Here is a 25,974-nt window from a genome sequence, read left to right as displayed (position 1 = left end):
TTCTCTGAGTCCTAACGGCCTACAGTGACATCCCTACTTTAATACCTATTTAAAAGCATCCCGAAATAATCATGTCTAAAGCAGAAGTAACGTTTTCTCCCACATTCCTTTCTTGCCCATCTTAGTAAATGACAACATTGCCCAACCATGGCCAGACCAAAACTGTCTGAGTCATGTCTCCCATTTTTCCAGCCCGCCCCCCAACCCCACGTAAAGCCCATGAGCACATTCTATGCACCCGTTCATCTCAGGGTATTTCAAAAGATCCACTTCTGTTCCATCGCTGCCACCATAACCCAGGCCACGTCACTCTTCCACTGCTCATCGAATAAGTCTTTTTGCTTCTTCAGTCTGTTTCCTGACCTCCCCCTCCTCCAGAGCACAGCCAGAGTGCTCTTTTTAAAAACGGAAACTTTCAGGCCATCCTCCTGCCTAAAACTCCTCAGTTTCCCATAACATGTGAGATGAGATTCAGTCTCTATCTCAGCCAACAAGTCCTCATCTTAGCTAACATCTCCTACTACTGCCCCCCTAGCTCACTACCAACGAACCATCCATCCATCCATCCATCCATCCATCCCCCTGTTTAACATGCATCCATTTCTTAAACGAGCAAAATTTGCTATTGCTCCAGGAACTTGAACTTGCTGTTCACTTACCTAGAATACTTTTCTCTGGCTTTTATCATTTATGGTCCAGTTAAAATATAAATTCCTCAAATACCAACCTCGTCTACTTACAGTAAGCTCACATCTCATTCCGCCATCCCCATTAGAGCATTCATACCATCTTGTAGTATCTCCTTCACACCATTATTCACTATCTAAAAATAAATCCTAGGTATTATTGTTTCTCCTCCCCACTGTCCCCCCACCCCATGTCACACAAGTTTCACAGAAGCACGTTTCCAAGTGGACACTTTTCTTTAGGATCAAGAAAATTGTCTCACCATATTATGGAATTGACATTTGAGGATGAATGAATGAGTGGACTATGCACAGCTCTTGGATTGTGTGAGACGTTTCTGGGTTGTCTCCAGTATTACTTCTATTCACATCTCTGATTCTTAGGACAAAGTCATTCCCGTAGCAGGTGCTGAGTAGATGATGAATTAACAAAGTTCTTTTGCAGTTTCAGAATGTCTGTTATTGATCGTACTGAAGAGACCACAAACCTGACTTGAATCTGTTTCAGCAGATTGTACGATAGAAAGGTTTTTACGAAAATATTAATTAGAATGAGATCCTATTATAAATCCAAGCACATATTAGAGGGAAAAATCCAATTCTATCTAAACCATCCCATAATATTTTCCTCCCATGAGATATTATGCCTCACCATCTGTCCTAAATATTGTTTTATTTTCTTCCTTAACTGAATTTGCAAAGCAGTGGAACATCTGGATAGAAAAGGTAGTGCCTACCGGACTGAAATTTAATAAAGAAATTTGATGGTCTTATGACTTGGAACTTGAAGATACATTTGCATCACCTTGAATTTAGTATTGTTATTTGAATGGCCTAAGAAGATGATATACAAAGATAGTGATCCTAATAAGTGAGAAGGCATTCAATAGAGCAGAGTGCTCAAAGCCCTGAATGATTTTCAGTTGGGTCTCTTTTGGATTCCAGTGCTATCTCATGATATGGGAGAGGAGGTAAAATTCAGTCCTGCAATGAATTACGTAGCAGCCGCGAAACAGGCAGGTGTTCTAAGCACAGACAGGAGGGAGAGTGATGCCTAGGACCCGAAGGCCTTTAAAAGTATGAGCAGGAAATAACAGAATGAGATTTGTCTGGGATAATATAAGCTAATAATAAATGGAGAGAAGGGATCTGAAGCATTCATAAGCAGAGAATGTACAAAAGTGGCATAAAGGGTGATGAAGGGAGACAACCGCAAATCAGGTGTCCATGGTTGTAATGTGATCTTGTCGCCCCACACCAAAAATAAATAAGTAAATAAATAGGTAAAAAAAAAAAAGAAAGAAAGAAAGAAAGGACAGAGAATGAGACACTTTCTCAAAATCAGCAGCTTGGTCAAGAGACCAGGAGTCGAGGGTACTTGGGTGGCTCAGTTGGTTAAGCAACTGCCTTCAGCTCAGGTCATGATCCCGGAGACCCAGGATCAAGTCCCACATTGGACTCCCGGCTCCATGGGGAGTCTGCTTCTCCCTCTGACCTTCTCTTCACTCATGCTCTCTCTCACTCTCTGTCTCTTAAATAAATAAATAAAATCTTAAAAAAAGAGAGAGGGAGAGAGAACAGGAGTCAAGAAGAGATGCTCTTTCATTCCACTCTCTGGGCCGCGATCTCCCTTCTCCAGATGGAGTTACGCCAAGCAGCACTAGGATCCCCTTCAACAGAGTCACTCTACAATGTATTTTTTTTAAGATTTTATTTATTTACCTGACACAGAGAGAAACTGAGAGAGAGGAACACAAGCAGGAGGAGTGGGAGAGGGAGAAGCAGGCTTCCCGTCGAGCAGGGAACCCGACGTGGGGCTCGATCCCAGGACCCTGGGATCATGCCCGAGCCGAAGGCAGATGCTTAATGACTGAGCCACCCAGGCACCCACGTATTTGGTTCTTAAGGTTCCGCTCTTTAATCATGAAACCAGGTTTTCAGTCTGAAGATGGGGAAACTATCAAAATGAAACCTGAGAACGGCACGGTTGAACCCCTTCCTTAGAAACACAGGAGAGGACTCTGGCCAACAGCAGGTGGAATAAAGGACAGGAAATCCAAATCTGAACCTCAGGTGTCCAAGACCGGGTAACACACATCGCCATTCTGGGCTCTGTTCTTTGTGTCTATCAAAACGAAGTGACAAGACTGCTTCTCCCACCCGTTTTAGAAAGTGGCTGCAATGATCAGATAAAATAGCATGGCAAATACTCAGACATGTGATTGTTTGCACGTTTCCTTGGTACAGATGCAATCCAGAACCTCTCCCAAACCATCACATGGCTTGCTCAGCTCACTGTCTTGGCCTTAGCCTCACGTCCAGGGCTCAGTGGGGCCTCTTCCAACCACGCCGCCTCCACTCCCGTCTCTGCAGACTGCATCGCACTCACCAATTTCACTGTCTACGGAGCATTCCATTGCTTCTCCATCAGTGACCTGGATGACTGCATTCTCTCTAACACAGAGTGGCAGCTCCTTGAGAGCAGAAACATGGGCTGTTCTGCCCACTTACTCCGCGCCCAACTTCAGGACACCGAGGACAGTCAGTACGGAGAGCCGAATGAATGAACGAATGAAGGGTTAGCCTTGCAAGGGTCTCTAGAAATTATCTAGTCCACGTGCTTCCTTTTTGCAGATGTGGGAACTGAGATTCAGAAAGGCTAGGTAAGTTGCCGAAAGCTGTATGGTTCATTGCTTCAGGCCAAGGGTTTGGGTTGGCTCATTATATAAATATCGGGGATATGCAATTTCAAATAGAAATCGGTCTGTGAGGAATGTGTATACGTAACCGTAAGGAAAACACCATGCCTCCAAACAAAGGCAGTTTGGGCACATAACGCATGTCTGTTCTTCAATGCAGTAAAATGAGCCACCTAGCAATCCGTTAGGGTGTCCTCAAGTTTCCAGAGAAGAGAGACTTCTGGGCAAGTGGATGCTATGTCGCCAAGGAACTGGGGATGAATCAGGGCACCACATGAAAACCAAGCCAGTCACCCCAGTCTGGCACAGCTGGTCATGACTAAGGTGACCGCAGTGTGCTTGGTTCTTGGTGGGGTTCCCATGCAAGAAACTAGAGTGTCCAAATGGAGCCCTCCCACCCGAGCCCTGATTGGCTTGGCCCGCTTCGAAGACCATCCTCCTGCCATATGGTTCAGATAAGTTCGGAAAGATGAGGCATTCAAGCCACAGTGTCCTCCATCTCCAAGTTGGTGAGGTAGGCCACACAGCGCTCACGGGCGGAAGCCAAGTCAGCGGGCTGAGCTGTACGCGGGTAAGTTTTCTTTACCTTACATGGTGGCAGGGCTCCTCTTGTGCCCTTGGAAGAGGATTTTCTGTTAATTTGAATATATGCTCTTTGATCTGTATTGCTGAACGGTATTTTGTTCTTATAGAAATGCATATATGTGTATGTGTCTCTCTCTCCTCCCAATAAGGAAAAAAATAGGGAATGAAGGGAAGGACAGAAGGGACAGAGGAAGGAAGGAAGGGAGGGAGGGAATGAGGAAAGGAGGGGAAAACTGGTCCTAAATTTTAATTAACCTGGAACATTTAAAAACATCAATCAAAACCCCTCTAACCAACAGAATCTGGGTTGAAAGTGAAATTGGCCACCTCAGAAGATACTGGTATCCATTCAGCATTTGCCAGCAGAGGCTCGATGACCATGGACAAGGCATCATCTTGTCCCTGCTGCTTCTGTAGCCTTCTCTTTTCTTCTCTAGCGTACTCAAGTCTCAGCGGACAGCCTCCAAGTATGGCTGCTTCCCAAAGGGACCATATTGCCCCAAATTCCCAACGCTGCTTTTCCTCTAACTAGTCTCCAGTCATCTTTATCCATAGTTTAACCAACCACTCCTCTGCAAAACCTCTCTGTTAAACCTGCCCCACCCTGGGAGCCTGCTTGCCCCCCCCCCCATGCCTTCCCATAGCATCCGCTATGTCTCCAATAACAGTATTGGCTACCAGGTATAAATGTATTGACTGAATGGATAATCGGATGACTTGGTACATGCTGGGCACTTTGTTAAATGTTAAATATTTTTCAATATACAATGTCAATCCGAGAAGAGCCCTGTGTGTTTGGTGCTACTGCTATCCCCACTTGACAGACAAGGAAATTGTGTATAAAGAGGTTAAGTCATTAGATTCACATAAGGTTTCACAAGTTGAAACTGGAATCCAATCCTGGCTAGTTGGATTCCATAGTCCATGCCCACCCACGCTGCCCAATGTATGAGTTTTGTGGGGCTGTGGACACCGAGAGGGATCTAAAGAGACAAGCTCTTCGGAGGCAGCTGGAGACACTGCGATGCTGTGGTCCATGTGGGGTCTGGGGGAGGAAGCTCCTGGGGCTGCCATCACATCCCAGCCCTGCGCTGAGGAGCTGAGTGTCCCCCAGCAGCACACAACACACTTCCCCTCTGACGTCTGACTCCCGGTTCCCTCCTGGGCAAATTCATGAGATAACGACTGCCTTTCAGACATTCAAGGGATGAAATGAGAAGCTGTGTAAAAAAAACACCCGGCGTGGAGTCCAGCAGGAAAACAGATTCTGTGAAGGATCAGGAGTCCCCCTTTCCCTAAAGGAAGCGATCTGTTTCTGCTACTCAGTGCCAGTTAAATGGCACGGGCTCAATCACTTCTGTTTTGGTTAAACCTTTTTAATTTTTTTTTTTTAAGTGGAATCTGAGTTTTTGTTGGCAGGTGACTGGACACACCGGGGCCCAGCCTCCGGGCCCCACAGTCCATTAGGGAATTTACGAGGACAGATGGGGAGCCTTCAACTCAAGCACTCCCTTCAGAGGCAGTGCTTACAAAGCCATCAATTTCCTTAACAAAGAGCGCCGGCTTAAATGCCCGGGTAAAGCAGTGCGATTTACACAGCTATCCACTTTCCTTTGAATTCTCTGCCTGGGGGGTGGCCTACCTGCAGTCCCTTCCAGCTACTAGTGAATTAGGCTCCCTCCCCAAAAGGAAGCTAGCAGGCACTGGCCCTGGCTTTTGAAAAGCAGCTCAGTTTGGGGTTATCAGACAGTCCTGGGGGGGGGGGGCGGTGTGCGGATCTAAGTAACCACCAAAGGCCCCCAGATTGGCACATCCCTTCTGCTAAGGTTCTAAAACTCCTGGACCTTGTCAAAGAGTTAGGGCCACGGTCAGCACCGAGATGGGGAAAGAGCCCTTCTCTCCTTTATACCAAAGGAAAAAGAGGCTTGAAAGAACAGTATTGGCAAACACTTGTAATAGTGCTTTGTGGCTCCGTGGCCTGTCAGTCCCGTGACGTGTCAATCCCGTGACGTGGTCCCGTTATAGATGCAGAAACTGTAGCAGCCCCCGCCCCACTTCTGAGGCAGAAATGGGATTGGAACACTAGCAACTCCGCTCTGGGGCCTGGGCACAAAACCATCACAGTGAGACATCCTGCTGGACAGGAGAGGACCCCGAGAAGGCAGAAGGGCCTGTGATTTAAACAGGGGTTTGTCTGCCTCTAAAGACCAACAAAGCTCTACTCTGCTTTGTTGCCTGAATAATAAAACTGTCTGCTAAGAAACATGTCCTTCCTTCACTCATTTATTCTGTATTTACTGAGCCGCAAACTCTTTGCCAGGCCCGGGACTGAATTCTGGGGAGTCAGATGAATTACACTGGCTCTCAACACCCTAAAAGCCCAGAGTCTGGACTGGGGGGGGCAGCAAGTCCATGCCTGCGGTAGGAGACACTGCGGGAGCACAGCGGAGGGCGTCCCCCCCCCCCCCCAACACACACACACAGACTCAGGGCTGCCCAGATTCCAGATTCTAGAAGCCTTCCCTTGGGAGGGAACGCTGGGGCTGAAACTCTGAAGGGTCCTAGGATGGGGAGTGGGGATGCTTGCCAGTCCCTGTGAGCCAAGGGACAGAAGCCGGAAACAGCCTCATCTGTAAAGCACAGAAGACGCTGGGGCGTGAAGTATAAATGCCTGCTTCCGACCTTGAACGATGGAGGACAAAGTAAGGGATTTAGATTTGACTCTTCAGAGGGAGAGGGACAAAGGCATGTTTGCATTTTAGGAAGCCTGCTCTCACTACAGGGGAGTCTAGGTGAAGGCAAGTCAGAGATGGGGAACCTGGGACCATTTTCTCTAGCAAAAGTCCAGGCAGGAGCTGGGGGTAGGGCTGCGGGGGGGGGGGGGGACTGGGGCAGAGCAAGGAAGGTGGGGAGAGGGAGGAGGCACTGATTTGGGGAGGGGGTTAGGTTTCAAGGTAAAATGGGCACCATGGTAATTGGCTGGATGTGGGGAATGACCAAGAGGGAAGAGTAAAGGATGCTTCCCAAGCTTCTAGGGGATATGTCTGGTTGGCGAGTGGCGCCACCAGTTGAGAAGGAGAGAAACAGGAGTTGCAGCAGGTCTGGGGAGAAAAATCAGTACGCCTGCTATCAGATGCGATGAGTTTGAGTACCACGGGGCATCCAGTTAGAGCAACTAGGTCTACAAGTCCATACATAGGTCCGGAGAAAAGCCCAGACTGAAGACAGAGACTCTGGGGTCTTTGGTTTTGAAGGATGAGCTCAAGGAGAGAGTGTAGCATGAGAAGTAGCTCCTTTTGGGACTCTAGATGGACAGCTCTAATATTTTAAAGCATGGACAGAAGGTCTGTGTAGGTATGGCCAGAGGGGTTAAGGAAAACTAGAAAGGGATACACTTCAGAGGAAGTGTCAACATTTCAAGAAAGAGCCAGATAAGTTAGGAGAGAAACACACTGAAATTGTTCTATTAAATCATGCTATTTAATAGAATCTCCCTCATGGCTTCCCTGAGTAAAGATTCTTAACTTTCTGCTTGATCTCTTTCAGGGACAGAGCGTTCCATACCTGTAAGAACTAGATTATTCATAGTCATCGTAATCGATATTTACTGAACACTTTCTGAAGGACAAAAACCAATCTGGCATCCTTAGTGCCTAGCGTGAACCTGACACATAAAAGGCGCTCAACGAATCTGGGATGAACTCATTCATAAAGGAAGGAAAGGATATATCCCAGCTCCCCGAGAAGTGAAGAACGGCACTCCCATTTCACAGATGGAAAAAGATGTTTGGTGGACAGAGCCTGGCGCAGAGACGCAGTCCCCTGTGCTCTTGGGTCAGGTCATTCAGTCTCTCTCTCTCTCTGTTTAGGAGTTCTCGTGGCCAAGGGCACACCGACAAATGGGAAGGTAGAGGGGTTTAAGATGCTTGTGCAGCCCTCTCACAGGAATGAGGCTGAACTCAAGTTATAGGCATGGTTTTGGACTGAGGGATAGGCCCCATCTGGGACCTTCGGCAGCCCTGCCAACAGTGGCTGCAACCGTAGTTCAATCTTATGGGTAACTTGGGCTGGGTTTCTGACTGGTGTTGAAAGCCAAACTCACTCTGATTTCTCTTCAGATCAGTTTGCCAAGAGTACTTGGTTGGCCCTTGAAGAGCATCCCACTGCAGGGAGGTTGGTCTAACAACACTGCTCCAGGCATGTTAGGCTTCTGCCCAGAAACCACGCCTTGCTGCAGAATCGCACCCAGACACCCACATATCTAGTGACTTCCTCCGAGTAGCTTTTTTTGGAACCACTTTACTCACTGCACCCCCCAAAAGAAGCCTCATTCTGGACCTTTATAGCAGCAGAGCTCCGCACCTGGTCTTAAGGAGCCCAGGTGCCCAGGTGCCCAGGAAGGTTCATAGACTCCCCCCAAGCCAGGGAGCTTTCACATTCCTCCTGTGATCCTCTCCCAGGAGTCTCTGCCTGTCCTTAACAACACCCCTCTTATGAAGTCCTCCAACGAAGGACTTCTGCTGCCACTTGTCACTCCCATCTGCATGCTACCTAGCACAGAGCTTTGCAAGCAGCAGGTGCTTAATACAGATCCCCACCCCCCCCCAAAAAAAAACACAAAAAAAAACAAACAAAAAACGAGTGTGAGATTGGTCACATTGGCTTCCAGCTGTCTTTGCAGGACCCCTGTGGCTGCTGCCTGGGGCGGGGGAGAAGGGAACCTTAGCCCCCCTAAGCAGGACTAGACCCTGGGTGTGGAGTGTTTTATCTTTCGGTCTGGCAAATGAACACTGAAAACCCAATCCCTTAAAAATTATTATAATTTCAGATTTGCTTTATCTTAATTTCTTCTCGGTACTGAATCGGTAGCAGCCAAAAGAAAGTCGCTTCTAGTTTCTCCCTCTGTTAAGTATTTAATGATCTGTAAACAAACACTTCAGATAGTGTTTCTTAAAGAGACCCTGGGATCCTTTTGTTATGTGAAGATTCCTTTGCAGCACGCATTGTTTCTCCTTCTCATTATGTGTTTGCGGGCAGGCTGTTCAGCTCTTGATCAAGAGGACACATTTTATTAGATAACCTTAATGATCAAGAGGTAGTGTAAATTAATAGTTCAGCCCGAGGGCTTGAGAATCAGGCTTCCCTTTACTGGAAGCCTTGAGTAAATTACTTAACATCTCTGTGCTTTTTTCTTATCCACCCACCTCTAGCTGGCATAATATTAAAACTACCACAGAGGGTCAATGCAATTAATCAAGGGAGTTAATAGAGAAAAAGCATTAAATTAATGAAAACGAATGAAATTAATCATGAGCTACTTCTACTACAATGTCTACTGTCGGGGACGGTGAGATGGAAGAAGAGTGGAAATATACAGACATGTCTCGCCACTCCTACTTGTTCTGAGAGTCTGGTATTTTGGAGGACAGCCTCAGCTCCTCTGCTTGCGGAGCTGGGCAGATCTGGGTTCCAATCCTAGCACTGCTGTTTAAGGATCACCAGCTTAGGACAAGTCACTTCGTCTCCCCAGGCTTCTGCTTCTCCTTGGGTAGAATGGGAGCAAATACCCACCCCACCCCACCCCACCCCACCCCCGCCCTCCTGCTGCCTCCTGGAGAGCCAAAGAGGAGGTCAAGTAGGCTTCGAGGCCACCAGCAGCCATGGGATGCATCGCTCCCGAACGTTTGTTTCCCTGTGTGGTGGTTTTCCAGCTCGATAAATATTTACCAAACGAAGGCCACTGTCTCAAAAGTCACTTAAACATTTGGGGGGCTCTGTTGTGTCATTTGGAAAGTGGTGATAATAATGCCTGGTTGCCGGGGGTGTTGTGGGTTTGAAATGAGACCATGCAGAAGGTTCTCCGTCAATATCCACAGGCTCCCTTCTGCAGCCCCTCAAGGGATGCCTTGAGGTGGTGAGCAGTTTGGGCTCATCTGGGCACTTTCTTCTGTCACAGAGTGTCACTTAGTTCAGTGCATCAGTTAATGACCGGCTGGAGCTGAATGCTGGGGACACAGGAACGGACAGGCTAACTTCTTCCATGAAGGGTAAAGGGAGACCGATGTGTAATGGGAAAATGTGGGGATCAATACAATTACAGCTAAGCTTCTCCAGGCCCACGAGCAAGATGCAATGAGGTAATACCCTCACCTCTTCATCTCTCCCGTGCCTTGATTTCCCCAAGCGGCTATCCTTTTACCTGCCTAGATGCTCATTCATCTATGCCAGCGGTAAGCTGTACTTTTTCTGGACGAGGCCAGACAGTAAATATTTTGGCTCTGTGGGCCCTCCAAGGTCTCTGTTGGAACTACTCAACTCTGTCTTTGTATTGGCAAATATCAAAACCAAGGAGTATACGTGGGTTTCAATGAAACTGTATGTACCCAGATGGGCTGCAGGTCGGGCTTGGTCAAGGGCAGCAGCTGGCTGACCCCTGAGTGATGCAAGCAGGAACTTGCCTCTGATGCCTGGTGCAGGGCTTGGCACAGAACGTCAGACCAGGAGCAATGGCCTCCCCGAGGGCTTCAGGGGCCTAAAGAATGAGAACTTGGAAGGTTCCAGGCTCAACTCCCCTCTTTACTCCCGTCTGGCCATGCTGCCTTTCTCGGATCCCCTTGCAAGCCCTGTCTGCCTTGAGGATTTAACAGTCTGAACTTCTTGTAATCCTTACTCCATCACCCTGCTCCGCATCTCCTTAATTTGTCCATTTCCTGTTCAACCTTCAAGTCTAGCATAAGTGTAGGTGTTCTCAAGGAGGCCCTTCCTGACTCTTAGCCCATGTAAAGGATGCCCTTCATGGACACACTTTCAAGCACGTCCACTTACTGGCACTTTCAACAACCGCATTCAGACAACTGTTTGTGTCATCCCCCTGGCCTTGCTTGACCACTGCTTCCTTGTCCGTGTGCACGTAGTGCCGGGCTAGGCACACAGCAGGCATCAAGACACGTGTGAATGAATGACATGATGGGATCTGGCAGCCAGTTCGCACGGTCTCCTGCCTGGTTCCGACTGCGTGTGTTAGAGCTGATTTATTCTGCTGGCTACAGCACTGGGCTTTTCACACAATCCTGACTGCCCATCCATCATTTTATTTTAAGCACATTACTTCTCTGTCCAAAAAGAAAAGGAGGATACAATTAGGTCTATATCCCTCACTTGCTTAATATTTCAATTTCCCCCAGGGCACTCCCTTCAAGTGGAGATCACAGCTCATGAATATTAAGTGTATCTTCCAACACAACATGGTCCCCAAGAAAGAGCAGAAAGCCAGCAGCTAGGAAAATGCCCCAACACCCGGCCCTCCAGTCCTCTGTCTCTCTCTGGCTCTCCCCAGTTACCTCGGCCACGATGGTGGTGCAGAAGCACATCGAGGCATAGGGAGGTGAGGCAGGTCTCTGGTCACTTTAAAGGCCATAAAGAAGCCCTTGTTCTTGGCTCCCCGGATTCACCTGCCTGGAAGTCAGGCTGCCTTTCAAAGGCATACGTCAAAGTGTGGTGTTGATTCCTCAAACTCAGGCAAGCTCCAAGCCCTTCTGAGCCTGACCCCTCCCGGCGAGTCAGGAAGCCGACCTGGGCTAAGGGCTAGAATTCCTCCCTTCTGGCGTCAGAGCAGTCCTGTTTCTTTTCATGCCAGCCTGGCCTCTCTGTGGGGTAGGCCTCCCGGGTTTCTGAAGGAGGTGGCGAGCAGAGCGAGGTCTGAGGCTGGATGGTCAGCTTGATCCTAACCGGTGCCGACTCCACTCGGGCTGTTTGAATGCATCCATCAGACCTCCCGGTTGAGGACTTCAGATCTTCAGTCCTGCCCCTCTCGGCTGCCTTCCGCCCCATCGCCTCCCTTTCCTGCTCCTTTGTCCCCTTGGTGACCCCCTTTGACCCTGCAGGTTAAAGGAATTCCTTTCTCCTCCCCAAGCCTCTATTTCTTTTAAAATGCACAGTTTAAAAACAATAATGATCCCGGATTTAAATTCTGGAAGTCAGAGTTAAAAGGGCCCTGGGAGCTCATCTGGCTCATCCCATCACCTGGTAGCTGGGGGAGCTGAGATCAAGGGGGCAGTCACTTTGCACAAGGGATCACCACATTTTTATGGCAAGCTCAGGCTCAGGAACACTCCCCGCCCCCAACGCCAAGGATCAGAGGCCTTTGTATCAGTCGCTACTGACATGGGAGTGAGGAAGGGGAAGGGGACCTGGCAGTAACTGACATTGTCAAGGGTCTACTTACTGCCATGCGTTGTGCTAAACACCCTATGGTCATGTCCATCTTCCTCTAAGCGCAAGTGGGGGTTATAATCATGCCCATTTTCCAGAGAGGACGCTGAGACCCACAGAGAGGATGGGAGATGCCCAGGATGACCCAGGGAGTAATTACACGCACGGGATGTTTGACCTCAGGCTCCTGTGTCGCTGCCACTTTGTCATGACAACAGGACTAAGTGTCAAAGTCCTCCTAAGCTAAAAAACAATGTGGCTTCTGTCCACGGAGGGTGAGCTCTTAAAAATGAAAATACAGCCCAAAACACAGGAGGGCCTTTTGTCGGGGGCAGGGGGTTTATGCCATGGAATGTTTATAGGGTGATAATAACCGAAAGCTGTAGTTTTCATGACTCATGAAAAAGGCACAGAAGACCTACGCATTCCCTTTCACGTCCTGCTGTGTGCCAATGGCACCAAAGCAGAAAGTGGAAAAGAGAAAGCTGCTGCTGTTTCTTGGGAGTTCATCCGGATACGGGACACGGTCTTTAGAGGCAGGCAGATGGGGTCTGAGGTCGTTTCTGATCCACCCCACTGGGGTACTTAGGACAAGCCACTGACACTCTCAGGACCTCTCGTTCCTCATCGGTGACGTGGGCATTATGAGTCCAAATGTGCAGAGTTGATGGGAAAATGAATGAAACCATGGACGAAAAGGGTTTTTAGCACAGAAGCCAGGACAGTTAGGTGCCTACATATGACACGACTTCATGGTTCAGTGTGCAGACACTGTCCCGGAGCACTGTGAACCCCTCCTCCGCTATTTCTGACTGTGGGACTTTGGACAAGTTACTTAACCTCTCTGAACCTCAGAGGATCTCTTGTAGGCAACTGGGATAATAACATCATTTATCTCATAGGATTCCGGGGTGAACTGATACAACTTCTGAATCAATGGTATTAATAAAGGCAGGAAAAATACAGTAGTAGCAAACACATAGGTAACACTCACCAGGTGCCACTGTTTTAAAGATCTTTACATATATAACCTCATATCATCCTCACAAGAGCCCTAAGAGGTAGGATCTATTACTAACCCATTTTACTGATGAGAAAACTGAAACTCAGATTACAAAGTGGCTGAGCCAGGCTTGTCACTCAGAATCCATGTTCTGTTTTTGTTTTTGTTTTAAGATTTATTCATTTGAGAGAGAGAGAGACAGCAAGAGAGCATACACAGGAGAGGGAGAGGGAGAGAAAATCTCAAGCAGACTCTGTGCTGAACGCAGAGCCTGACATGGGCTCCATCCCACCACCCCAAGCACACGACCTGGGCTGAAACCAAGAGTCGGAGGTTCAATCGACTACGCCACCCAGGCGCCCCTAGAATCTATGTTCCTAATCAACATGCCACACGTCACCACGCCACCCAGCCTGACGGGTGACCGCCTTCATGCCTCGATCACCACCACCATCACCACTGTGACTACCACTAATATTTCTCTTCTCTTCTCTTCAAGGCATGGCTTCAAGTCAAAGGAAGCTTTATTTCAGGAGGGTCATCTGATGAAAGTTATGCTTCCCACAGAGGGAAGTCTGAAGGAATACCCGCATCCAGGAGAAGGTTTAATTTTGTTTTTTTTTAATTTTAGTTTTTTTTGTAAGGTGAGAGGTGGATCGTCTTATGATGATTTCACTTCGTTAGAAAGAAAAATAATAATAAATGCAACTCCCAGCAGAGCCCATTCTCCGCCCCCCTTTCCACTTCCCCTCCCCCCAACCAGATGCTGTTTTTCTTTTCAGTCACTGTTGTTCTAAAGTATCATTAGAACATCCACCGAAAAGACGTGTCGATTCATCTTCTTGTTTTCCTTTCTCGCCTTGGCTCAGAGCGGGCCAGGGCAGCCTGACACAGGGGCCACAAGGCTCTGTGACCCCCCGCCCCTCCCAGGGACTGGGGAGTGGGGAGGAGGACTGATCTCCCCTCCTCCACCTCAGCTGCCTCCCAGATAATTGAGTTACTGGCCCTGGCTCCGGGACAGCGCTGGAGATGCTAAGTCAGGGACCAGAGACGACGTCATGCTCACGGCAGCCCCGGCATGGTGGGAAGGAGAGGAGTCAGGAAGAAGGGAGAAAAAGAGACATACAGGAGTAACAACGTGGGGGTCCATTTGCTTTGTTTTCCTGTGTATCAGCATCAAGTAGGATTTGAAACCCCAAAGTCTCTAAGTAAAGGACACACAGAGGATGCCAGTGTCAGACAGGAAAAGAAGCCTTAGAGTCCTCAGTCCGATCACTCTCATGTCACAGAGGGGGAAACTGAGGCTGCCAGATGCTGAGCTGCAGCCCAGGCCCCCACATCTAAACTCCTCCCTGGGACCAGCCATCCTGAAGGACACAGGGCAGTGAATGAAAACGGAGCACGAGGAATCCTCCACAAGTGCCTCTCCTGCAGGGGACTGCCTGTCATCCCGGAAGGTAGCTCACTCCCAGCGCTGGCTTGAGATGTAACCCTGGGTAGAGCCCCTTTTGGGGATGCTTCCCATTTTGTCCAATTTGAACACTACCTTCCCGCCTTCAGCTTTTATCAGCAGCCTGGCTGTAGTTTATGACTCAGTGCTGTAGGAGCAGAATTCCCAGTGCTGCCGAACACTGCCTCCAGCCAGCGTCTGTCGGGGTGGGGGTGAGGGTGTGTGGTGGGGAGTTATCATTTGACTGATACCACATTTTTTAACTGAAACCTAAGGCCTGGTGTATGTTATGTTTTTTAAAAAGGGGGGAAAGGACAAGATAATTTCCACATTGCTGGGGATGCAGCCTACATTGCCTAAGAGGTCTTGTGGGTGGTTCCTTTTAACAAGCAAGTCATTATGTGCTGAGGGATGAGGGCGCTGGGGTGGGAAAATGGGAAAGGGAAGTCCCGGGGTGTTGCCTAATCACACATTGGCACCTTGGGAATACTTCCGGATGTGTGGGCTTCTGAAAAGTGAATGGGAATGCCACCATAAATCTGTCACCCACCCTCACACTGGTGTCACCAAACCCAGGGAAAACACTGGCCCAACTAAACAGTCGGGGACAAAAAATTATGAAGGGGAAGAAGAGAAAGGAAGGAAGAAGGGAGGGAGGAGAGAAGGAAGTCATCCATTTAGATGGTGGGCAGAGGAGTAGAGTAGAAAAAGCAGGGGGTCTCTACCCAGTCTGAGATGGGATAATACCTCGATGAGGCCTGTTACCTTGGTCCGGTTAAGACATCATCATAGGTCTTCGATCCCTCATCTGGGTATAAGAGTCCTTTCACAGGCTCACACTAAAGAAAGGGGCCTGACACAGGATGTACACCCCACCTAATGGGTGACTGTCAATGGTGGTTGTTGCTGCTACTCATCCCCCACCCCCACCCCCACCCCTCCACAGGCATGGGGTAAGCAACAGTTCATGTACATCAAGCACATCCAACTTGCTAAGAATGGGGCTAAACCTTATAGCATCTTATGACAATAATCTTCTGTCAAGATTCTAAGTGACAATCAACAGAAACCAACTCCGGTCAACTGAAGCAAAATGAGCAAACAAAAGCTATTCAGAGAATATTGACAGGTTACAGAACACTCTCTGGGAGGGCCGGAGAGCCAGGCTTGCACACTCCGAAGCCCAATTCTAAGCTGAAGATCGGGTCCCAAGACGGGTCTTGTGAAGATATTAGAACGTGGTCACTTTCGCACTCTCACCACATGCTGTCACTGGTACTTTGGGAACACACGGATGATAGCCATCCTTATCAGAATGACTGGGGAAAAGTGTGGCTCTTTACACTCAAGCTGTAAAGGGGCGTCGGGGAGGGAGACTTCTGGATTTTCAACTTCGGTAGAGGGCTTGGGCTCTGCCCCATTAGGATTACATCAAGGAGCGTTATTTCCTAAATCTAGGAAGGAGATTCAGATAGTAAGTTTCCAAAATTATTGATAAATATCTTCCACGGTTGAGTCCCAGGACTTCTACCATTTTTTTTTTGGATGAGAACACCGACGTTCAGCTAAGGTCGCACGTCTAAGCCATAGCGTGAGCCCAAGGCAGCCTCACTCGAGCCGGTTCCCTCAGCCGCTGTCTTGACAAACATAATGATGAAACCAGTCCACCTCAGCAAAGCCTCCCACACGCCAGTGCCATTTCTCTGACTCACTGAAGCTGCCTGTGGTGGGAGCCAAAAGACTCACTGTCTATTCTTCAGCTGTTCTTAAGGGACGATGGTTTTCTAGACTCTCAAAGGCATGGAGTTTGTCCTTGGAATGTAGTTCCCGGGAGTTGGGATCTCCGGGTAGACTCCTTAATTCTTGGAATGTCCTGTGTCTCACTGAGTCTCTATAATGGAATTCTAACCGGTGAGGGCGGGGGTGTAGCTGAGGTCGCTTCTCTAACACAAACCATATTCCACATACCAGGTAATACGGAGTCCTCCCTGGACGCCATCCACACCACTGGCCATTCTGTATCCCGGTCCATTAATTCACTAGACAGACTGTTCTAAGGCACAGTCTTCCTTGTTCGCCTCAAAGCCCTACAAGACCAGGAGTCACCAATTTTTTTTTTTTTTTTTTTTTTTTTTGCAGGTAGCTCACCACCGTCTGAAGTCAGACTCCGGGTTTGCATCCTGGTTCGACCATTTCACTGCATATCCTTGGTTCACCCCTCAGGCTTCAGCTGCCTCTTGCATAAAAGCACGACCACAAAAGACTGTTATGAAAATGAGAATTTATAAATGTGCTGGGTGCATCATGGGGTTTTGATAAATATTGTCATTGCCAGTAGAACACTTAGCATCTAGTACAGAACAACAGTGTGTAAAGGAGACCTAGGAGGGCCCAGATCTCACCTCTGTGACACCTCCCCTGCCTTCGCCTCTTTCCGTTTAAGCGTCTCCGTTAACACAGTTAACAAATCACTGATCTAGTCCTGAACAGTCATTCTGGCCAAAGTTGAGGCGGGCAGTTAGGCCCGCTAAGACTGGACTCGCTGCCCAGTGCTATATCTAAGAGTCTCCAGGCCCCACCGCTGTCTGCTTAAAAGTCAGTTCTTTCTCTTAGAAATGGCGAGTCATGTCGTAACTGTCACCTCCTCTCTGCACCAGACTCAGATAACCAAGAGTATGAAAGACTTCCAATCCATGAGCCAGGAGGCCAGCAAAGATCTGCAGGCCAGATGAGTAAGTATTTTAGGCTCTTTGGGTCATAGTGCCTCTGCTGTACCCGCTCAGTAACTTGGAGCAGGAAAGCAGCCACAGACATTAGGTAGAGTAACGAGCGTGCTGTGTTCCAGTAAGACTTCACTTCTCAGTAGAGGCAGTGGGCCAGCCTGGCCCATGGACTGTAGTTTGCAGACCCCTACCGTGCATGATGAACTCCCCCTGGAGGAGGGACCCTTGTTTTTGTGAACTGCTGCACAGCTCCAAAGCACTCCAGAATGTGGGTGTCAGGCCACCCGAGCATCTCTTTGAAGGTCCCTTATCCTAACTTCACCACCACACCCTGCTTTCCTTCCAGAAGCACCTCAGTTACATGCCACCTTAGTGCGAGCAAAATAGGTAGATATTTTCCAGAACGATCTGGGAGTGCTGCTGGGTGTCTCGAGGATGGCCATGAAGGCAAGTAGCTCATGGGAATGGCAAACAGCTACACACCTTGGAAAGAGCACAAGTCGAGTACAGGTAAGGCCCTGAGAGACCACCTAACCCAATCCTTTGACGTTTCCACCAGGTAAACTGAGGCCCAGACTAGGGAAGCAGCTTGGCCAGGGTTACACGGCAACTTCTTGGCACAGTGAGGACCACAGTCTGGTTTTTCTAACTTTCGGCCCAGACTCCTTTTGCCATACCACTAGGCGAACGTCAGGTTGTTTTTTTTTTTTTTTTTTTTTTTTTTTTTTTACCGTGATCCATGCTCAAATCAACCGAGCCAAGAAAATCGCTTTCTGTCGTTTAAAAATCCGAGGTCCTGCCTGGAAATTCTTGTCTTTCCTTCCTCCACATCTTCCTTTCTTTCGTTCACGGTTAGCTGTGGGGCACCTCTTACTGTGTTGCTGAGCCCACACTTGGTGCCAAGGAGACAGGAGATGCTCGCCCATGTGTGCCGAGGACGGACTAAGGGTGGGTGGTGAAGAGCTCACCATGCTCACAGTCCCCCCCACCCCCCGCCCCAGAAGGAAGGTCTAAACAGTTCCCTGTAGTGCACTGTGAATGTGAAGACCCGATGACATTTCCTTCCCTTTCGTCTTCCTAGAAAATTGCCTTTCAGTGTGAAATCTTCCCACCAGTGTTTTCATGCCCTCAGTAGCTGCCCCTTCCCTCCTAGGATGGAGCACCTCTGTCTTTTGTACTTGCAAATGATTGTGATTATTTTTCACCTCTAGCCCAGGGGATTAGCCGGAGGACCTTTGATCTTCAGGTATCGATTTGCATCTTAAAGGAAGTATGATCTCATCTGAGCCAGCTCAAAATTCCATCCCTGCCCCCCAACCCCTGTCTGTTTACCAGCCCCGGGCTGGTCAGGGCCTCCCAAGTGGGACTATAACAACAAGACCAGCGAGAAGCCAGAGGAAAACAAATTTCCCATCTGACTCAGTAAAGGTGGGAAAAGGACGTTTGTTTTCTAAACACAGGCTGGTCTGCTCTTCCTCCACTCTCAGGTCAGAGACATGGCCAGAGGCACTGAAGGGGACTACTGGGGTTCCGGGACCTTGGCTGGAGGTCGTGCACCAGATAGAGCTGGGCGCGTGCTTAAGAATCAGACAGAATCAGGTTCAAGCCCTGGTTCTGTCTCCAATCACTCCTAACCCAAGAGTTTCTGATCACTTTCATCATCTCTCTGGCTTGTGATGTTTTCTCATCTCTAATGCGAGAATACAAGCCTTTAAAATTCTATACTAATCACCCTCCTGGAGAGCTGGCGTGAAAAAGAGCAATGATGTACGCAACGCGAAGCTAGCTTGAAAGTTACCAGCAGCTGCTGCTGTCACCCAAGGGAGGGACTCTAAGCTCCGTGGGGGCAGGAGCATTGGCTGGTTTTCCATTGCTCTATGCCCCGGTGCCCCCCACAGGGTCTGGCCCACAGGAGGCGATCTGTCAGTATCTGTAAGACTAAGGAGTAGATCATCATCAGTCCTCAGGACTGCTGTTATTGACTTGACCATCCCACACGGTCCCCTTCTCCAGCTGAGCCCCAAGAAATGACACAGACTTACCAATGCAATTGAACGAGTCTTCCTGTCGGCAGAAGAGGGAGCAGCCGTCACCACTGAGCTTGTTCATGTCATCACATTCTTCACCTTGGCTTCTGTAGAAGAAACAGAAGAGAGATATGTCAGAGAAAGAGAGAGAGAGGAACTGCAGAACCACAGTGAACCATGGGAGAGTCCCTCTCCAGGCCAGGAACTTTCCAAGAGGCCTCAGGCAAGTCTCTTACGCCCCAGTGTCCCTTTCTTCTTCTTCCACGAGATGTATAAAGATATACATGTGTAAGATCCTACAACCTCTGCCTTATTCTGTGCTTGCCACAACGAAGCAGAGTTCATGCCTCTGCCCCCTGGCGTATCTGGGAGATGTCACTGCCGTTTTAAAATGATGGACTTGAAGGAAATTTCTGAGCTTCTGAAATATAAATTCTGTTCTTTACTATGCCCTACCTTAGCCTCCTCCCTGCTCCCCATCCCCGTCCTGCTCCCAACTGTGAATTTAAGAATAAAGATTTCTTTTTTTCCCCAGTCACATGCTTGGGTCTGGTCTTCCTTTCACTAGAAAGTATTGCTTTCTCCATCCAAGGTGTCATTTCATGGTGTGAGGAACTCTAAGGCCCATGGGAAGTACGCTACTAGGAAATTAAAGTGTCTCCTCTTGTTTGTTCGTTTTGTTTGAATAGTTATTATTTCTATCAGCTCAGGGTGGTTCGGCAGAGGTTGGGATGGACAGAAACTGAGCAATGCTGGACCGAGAAGATGAGGAGGAGGAGAAAGTGCTGAAAGACCGAATAGATGATCACAACCTGGAAAATGCCCATCCTTATGAGAAACAGGAAACTTAGGTTTAGATCCTCTTATTTCAAACCAGCTGCATGATCTCAGATACGTCTCCTAATCTCAACTGGACCATTTAAATCAATAAAGACAAAAATAACGTAAAATTCCATTCTTCAGTCGCAGTCGCCACAACGTAAGCTCTTGATCGTTGTATGCGATCAGTAGCGAGTGGCTACCGAACAGAAGAGCACAGAATAGGTTTCCATCACGGCAGAATAATCCACCGGACCACGCTATTCCAGACACCAAGTGTCCGCGTTCCCACAGGTTCAAATGGCGGTAACTCTACCCGCTCCTTAGAGCAGGCGCAAGAACGGGATGGAAATTGACATGGCAGGCACGGTGCATGACAGATAGAAGATGCTCAGGGAGTCAGGGTTCCCGTTCCCACTCAGTCCTGGGAGGTCTCTGCAGTGTGTGTGGCAGCTGTCCCTCCCTCCCCAGGGACCAGCCGGGACCCCTGGAAGCATCGAAGAGGCTTCAGACTTTTCCTTTCACTCGGGCAATTAACACTGGGCAATGTTTGTTGCTTTAAGGAGATGTCAGAGTAGCAGGAGGGGTCTTGCCATCAATCCTTACGATGGCGGGGCCGGTGCAGGGATTTTTGAACTCTCCTATCTGCAAATGCATGAACCGAGGAGAAGAGAAGTCCATATTCCAAGCTGGGCCCATATTTCCAATCTCTGCCGGTGAAACTCGAGTGTTGGAAACGGGTGATAGCCTTGTGTTACTTAGCTATCTCATGGGTTATCTAGGGAGTTTTGTTTTTTTTTTAAACCTGGGCTGGTTTCCCAAAGCCACAAAGAATACATCTAACCCGCCAAACAGTATGTTGTATTGGTTTAAGCAAAACGTTAGTGTCACCACAAATATCTTCTAGGTATGGCAGATCTATCATTACACAGAGAGCTCCTGAGAAACCTTCTTTGACCTCCCAAGCTGGAGTGGGTGGCCATTTCCTCTGCGTCCAAAGACACTAGGCTCCATCCATCCCAGCACTTGTCAAACAGACCACCTTCACGCGTTTACCCGACAGCTCCCTATGCTGGGTTTTCAGATGCCAAAGGAAATGACAGTCTTTGTCATCCTAGCACCGCAATGCCGGGCACAGTGCCTGGGATACGGCAGGAGCATGGAGCTGCTCTCTCACTTGTCAGTCTTGCAGGGCTGCTGGTGACACAGTGAGGCAATGGGAAATCCAAATGAGAACAGGGACCCCGGATTCGCATCTTGGTTCCGCTTTGTTGGGTATGTGAGCTCGAGAAAGCCATGTCAGCCTTTGTACATCAGTTGTCTCTTCTGTAAAGTACAGTAATAGAACCGATTTCATATAATTGTTGGAAGGACCCAAGGAGATAATAGTGTAGCCCAATGCTAACACATAGTGAACATAGTGAAGGCTCAACAAATATTTATGAATATTATCATTATATGTATCCAAAGCTTTTCTCCACTGGGGACTCATTAAGTTTTGATCCTGAGTATCTTTGTAAACTCCCTTAAATACATAGAGCGAATCAGCACATATCATCTTGTGAAGAATCCACTTAGCTAAGATGACATTTGTCCCTTCCTGCAAAGTTTTTGTTTGTTTGTTTTTGCCGAGGGAACCACCCATAAGCTGCATTTGGTTTTCTACAAAGCATGTCAACAACTATTTGGAAACTTAAGTGATTTCTGTGTAGCATACCAACTCTAGGTAAAAATACTAAAAAAGCCTTAAACCAGCCCAGGTTTAAGGCTGGCTCAGTGGGTTAAGCCTCTGCCTTCATCTGAGGTCATGATCTCAGGGTCCTGGGATCAAGCCCCGCATCGGGCTCTCTGCTCAGCTGGGAGCCTGTTCCCGCCACCCCCCTCCCACCTCAGCCTGCCTCTCTGCCTACTTGTGATCTCTGTCTGTCAAATAAATAAACAAAATCTTTAAAAAAAATTTAAAAACCTCGTTGAAAACACTACTTATATTAATAATAAAATAAAAAAATAACAAAATAAGAATAGTTCTAGATCAGCAAGAATGATATTGTTCCCAGCGTTCTACCAATACGTCTATATCTGGCTCCAAAATGGACAGACTGAGTTGTAGGTCAGGTTCCACATCTGGTGAGTTTCTTTCTTTCTTTCTTTCTTTCTTTTTTTTTTTTTTTGTATTCTTTGTGCTAAATTAGAAAATCCCAAATCACAATTATGGGTTGTCAGCAATGACCGCAAGTGTTTCCTGGACATGCTGGACATGCAGCTCAATCTTGGGCCCACAAATGATGGGGCACGCTCCCTGGAGACTGCCTTGCTCCGCTGCTCAGTATTCCATCAGACGACAGCTGTGTCCAGAGCCAGAGGGTGATGTCTTAATGTGGGAGAGAATGGTGAGTGGTTCCCCTTTCCCTAGTCGTGTTATCTTAAGCACCAGAAACTGTATCGTCCTGTTTGGTTGCTGCATTTGGACAGGATTTTAACTGCACACAACAGCACACCATGAGTTTCCTTCTCCGACAAAGGAGGAGCTTTATCTTCTATGCTCGGCGAGTCAGATTCTTGGCCATCAGGTGGTTTGCTCCCTAATTCCACACTCAGCAGGACCTTGTACATACCACCTTTCCGCACAGCCGTGTTCAAAAGATGTACCATGCTGGGCATCTCCTGGGCATATATGCAACATTCGATTTCTCCTTCCATGTGAAGTGAGGACCAGAAAGCAAAGGGCTTCCGGATGTCTGCATGGACGGGTATTCACGTGCAAACGCTTGACTTGCACAACCGGGGTTATCCTTGCTGTACTCCTGGCCGGTCCCTTCATCCCAAAGCAGGTTTCCAGTTTCTATCACATCCCACAAAATCAATGTTACCAAAGGAAATTGCTCCTCCCCTCCAGCACCAGAAAGAGTCATCTACCACTTCTCTTTCATCTATGTACCACTCCTATGATTCACGGTCTACACATCAGCGGTTTCATCCAACTGTGAAACGGATTCTCTTTACAGCGCCCCTCCTCCTCCTGAAACAGTCCCTGCCATTCCACGTGGCCCAGGTACTATGCGACACCCAACAGCGCCATTTAATGAAGGGATTTCGCCAATAGCTGGTTTGCCCTCTCCACGTGTGACGTTCGTCATTAAATCGGCCCATAGTTTTAAAAGTCTCTTAGCAATAGTGTAACTTGCAACCACGTTAGCAATAAGGAACACAATTTTAGCAATAAGAAACTTAACTGCAAACAGTTTCTGGTCTTGTTTTCACCTCCAGAGACAAAACTATTCTGTTTTGTGCCAGACAACATTTTTGTGCTAATTTGGGAGGAAGAAACTCAAAGGTTTAGTTTAAAAAAAATTTTTTTTTTTTTTAAAAACAATGCAAGACTCTGGATGGCTTCTTGCCCCCACTTCATAGTTGTGCAATATCTTGCCCTGTGGACAAGGGGATAAATGGACTGATGTCCCAGTGACATCCACGGTGCAAACACACAGCTTCCTATTCTCTACTCACACTTTCCCTTTTCGGCTGCTCGTGTGGAGTCCTTCACTTTCTGGTTCATTTGCCTCCCTGTACTTATTAATGTTCACATTCAGTATTCACTCTGGGGTACTGTTTGCTATTTATGGCTTCGACATTACCGTGAGTTAGAGTATTTTGTTATTTTTACGAGCTTTTAACCCATTTTGTAAATTGTTCATATAAGACGATACAACAGAAATAACAAAGAAATACGCAGTTTTAACAACTTGAAATGGTTAACCAGCAAAGAACGTAGAAGTGTTTTGACCCAGATGCCCTGGGTCCTATTAACGGAACGTCGGCTGGAGTGGAAAAGACAAACAGAATCCTTGCCGTACCCACAAAACGATGAAGAGAAAGAGAATACCCATAGTAAGTGCACAATGGTCGCTCTGTCAGAATCATGTATTGTATTACATACTTGAGAAATATACATGTTTGAAAAAGAACCACTGCGTTTCCTCTGAGGCCAGCAACTACTTGCAGACAAATCGACAGATTGCTAGCGATTGCTGGTGGCTCACAGCTCCCACGCTGAAGAGCCTCCCATAAGCTCTCCTGGCCATCTCTTGACCTCACGAGCATCACTCCCTCCCCCTTCCTTAATCACACCTACTTACTTCTGGATAATGCCATCACCACAGTATCCACTTCCATGGATGTAGACGGCAGCGGGCGATGGCTCACTCTCTTCACTTCCGGAAATGGTGATGACCCAGTACTGGTACACACTGCCAAGACTGAGATCCCTGGAAAACAAAGAAGGGTATTCACAAAGACGATTAGCTATACGGACACAATGCCCGGGGGTAGACAAAACTGATCCCCTGGAGTACCTTCTATCAGTCTTGCTTACGTTTGAAATCACATGCACATTAAGTTATCCAATAATTTGTATTGTCTTCTGTGGTTAAGGCACTCTCCTATGCATGACGGACCACACCAAAATGTACAGCAATAATGACTAGCATCAAATGACAGACAGCCGTGAATATTACCAGGTACTTTTATCTTTAATTTAACCTTTATAATAACCCTGGTGGATAAGAACCAGATGGTATGTGGCCCGTAATGAAGGTGTTTGGGAGAACGTCATCCAGGAAAACAAAATGGAATAAGCAGACAGAGCTGGGAAAGTATCATGCCAGATTCTGTGGGCATCGGTCTGATCTTTTCCCCGCTTTGCACGCACTGAACAGAAACCCCATACATGTGAGCAGCCCCCTTCCTTATGCTGCACATCCAGGAACTGCCCCCCCCCCCCGCCCCTGCTCTTCTCTGTCTCTCACTCTTGACTAAAATAGTAACAATTGCAGCAGCTGTTAACTGAATGTCAGGCTTGGGGTGACACACGTCCCATGTATTTTCTCATTCGAGAATCAAAGCAACCCTACAAGTGCCCTAGTGTTTTCATGTTTATTTTACAGATGATAAATCTGAGGCATAGAGAGGTTAATCAACTTACAATCATACACTACTGAATAACAGCCCGCATTCTGCCTCCCTAATCCCTAGTTTAGGCCTGTTTTAATAATCTCATCCCTTGCAAAGAGGGATTCTGTCCTGAAATTACAATTCCAGGCGCTGGTGGCTGCCAGACCCTCAATTTGCCGAGCCTGCATCTCCCCTCTGCTCACAAGACCTCCCAGTGCAATGCCTGCTCCCACTTCCTCATGCTCAACCTTCCCCCAGATTTCCTCCCTCCCCTTCCTCAGCTCCTCTCAGCTCCCTGCTTGAATCCCTCCTGCCATCAACCTGGCTGCTGCCAATCATCCTCCAAGGTAGAGATATATTTATGTCAGTTCCACATCACGAAATCACAGTGCCCGTTTCCTTTTTGACCGTTTTCAAAGGGTGATGTTATTCCCCTTTTTATCTCCCTCTGCATTAATGATTTACTTTTTAATAATAAAAAAAGTACCATGGGGGGGGGGGGAAACCCCACAAAATGATCATGAAGAGAATTCCTACTAGATTCCAGAGTTGGGGGGTGGGTGGGATTTCATACACAAAAGGATGATGTCAAAAAATCTCAAGTTCTCCTGCCCATCTGTTGTTTCAGCCGCTGTTAGGGCTGGGGCTGTTTGGATAAGGCCAAGAAGGTAACAGGTGCAGAGGCAATGGGCAGCCAGTCTCCTGACTTTCAACCCAGCGATGAGTACGAGTTTATGAACGTTAAAGGACACCAGTGAGGAATATAACCTTCCAAGAATGCCGGACCTGTTACCCCAAAGAGAGTTTGTTCTGGCGGTGCT

The 25,974-nt window shown here is 47.9% G+C and overlaps 1 protein-coding gene across 1 annotated transcript in view; it reads right to left on the bottom strand.

Annotated features, from left to right (window-relative positions):
• The window catches only part of PAPPA (pappalysin 1), a gene marked incomplete at both ends in the record, with an annotated part of 234,337 nt that overhangs the window by 101,264 nt on the left and 107,099 nt on the right, over positions 1-25,974 (bottom strand). The window contains 2 exons of the mRNA XM_080820674.1: positions 19,400-19,491; positions 24,340-24,468. Of these exons, the coding sequence (XP_080676800.1) occupies positions 19,400-19,491; positions 24,340-24,468 (221 nt within the window). The remainder of the gene's footprint in view (positions 1-19,399; positions 19,492-24,339; positions 24,469-25,974) is intronic.

Source organism: Martes martes, assembly GCF_963455335.1.
Source record: "Martes martes genome assembly, chromosome: 12".
NCBI classification, from domain to species: Eukaryota; Metazoa; Chordata; class Mammalia; order Carnivora; family Mustelidae; genus Martes; species Martes martes.
The sequence above is the reverse complement of the archived record's forward strand: the minus strand, read 5'-3'. Positions and strand labels throughout refer to the sequence as shown.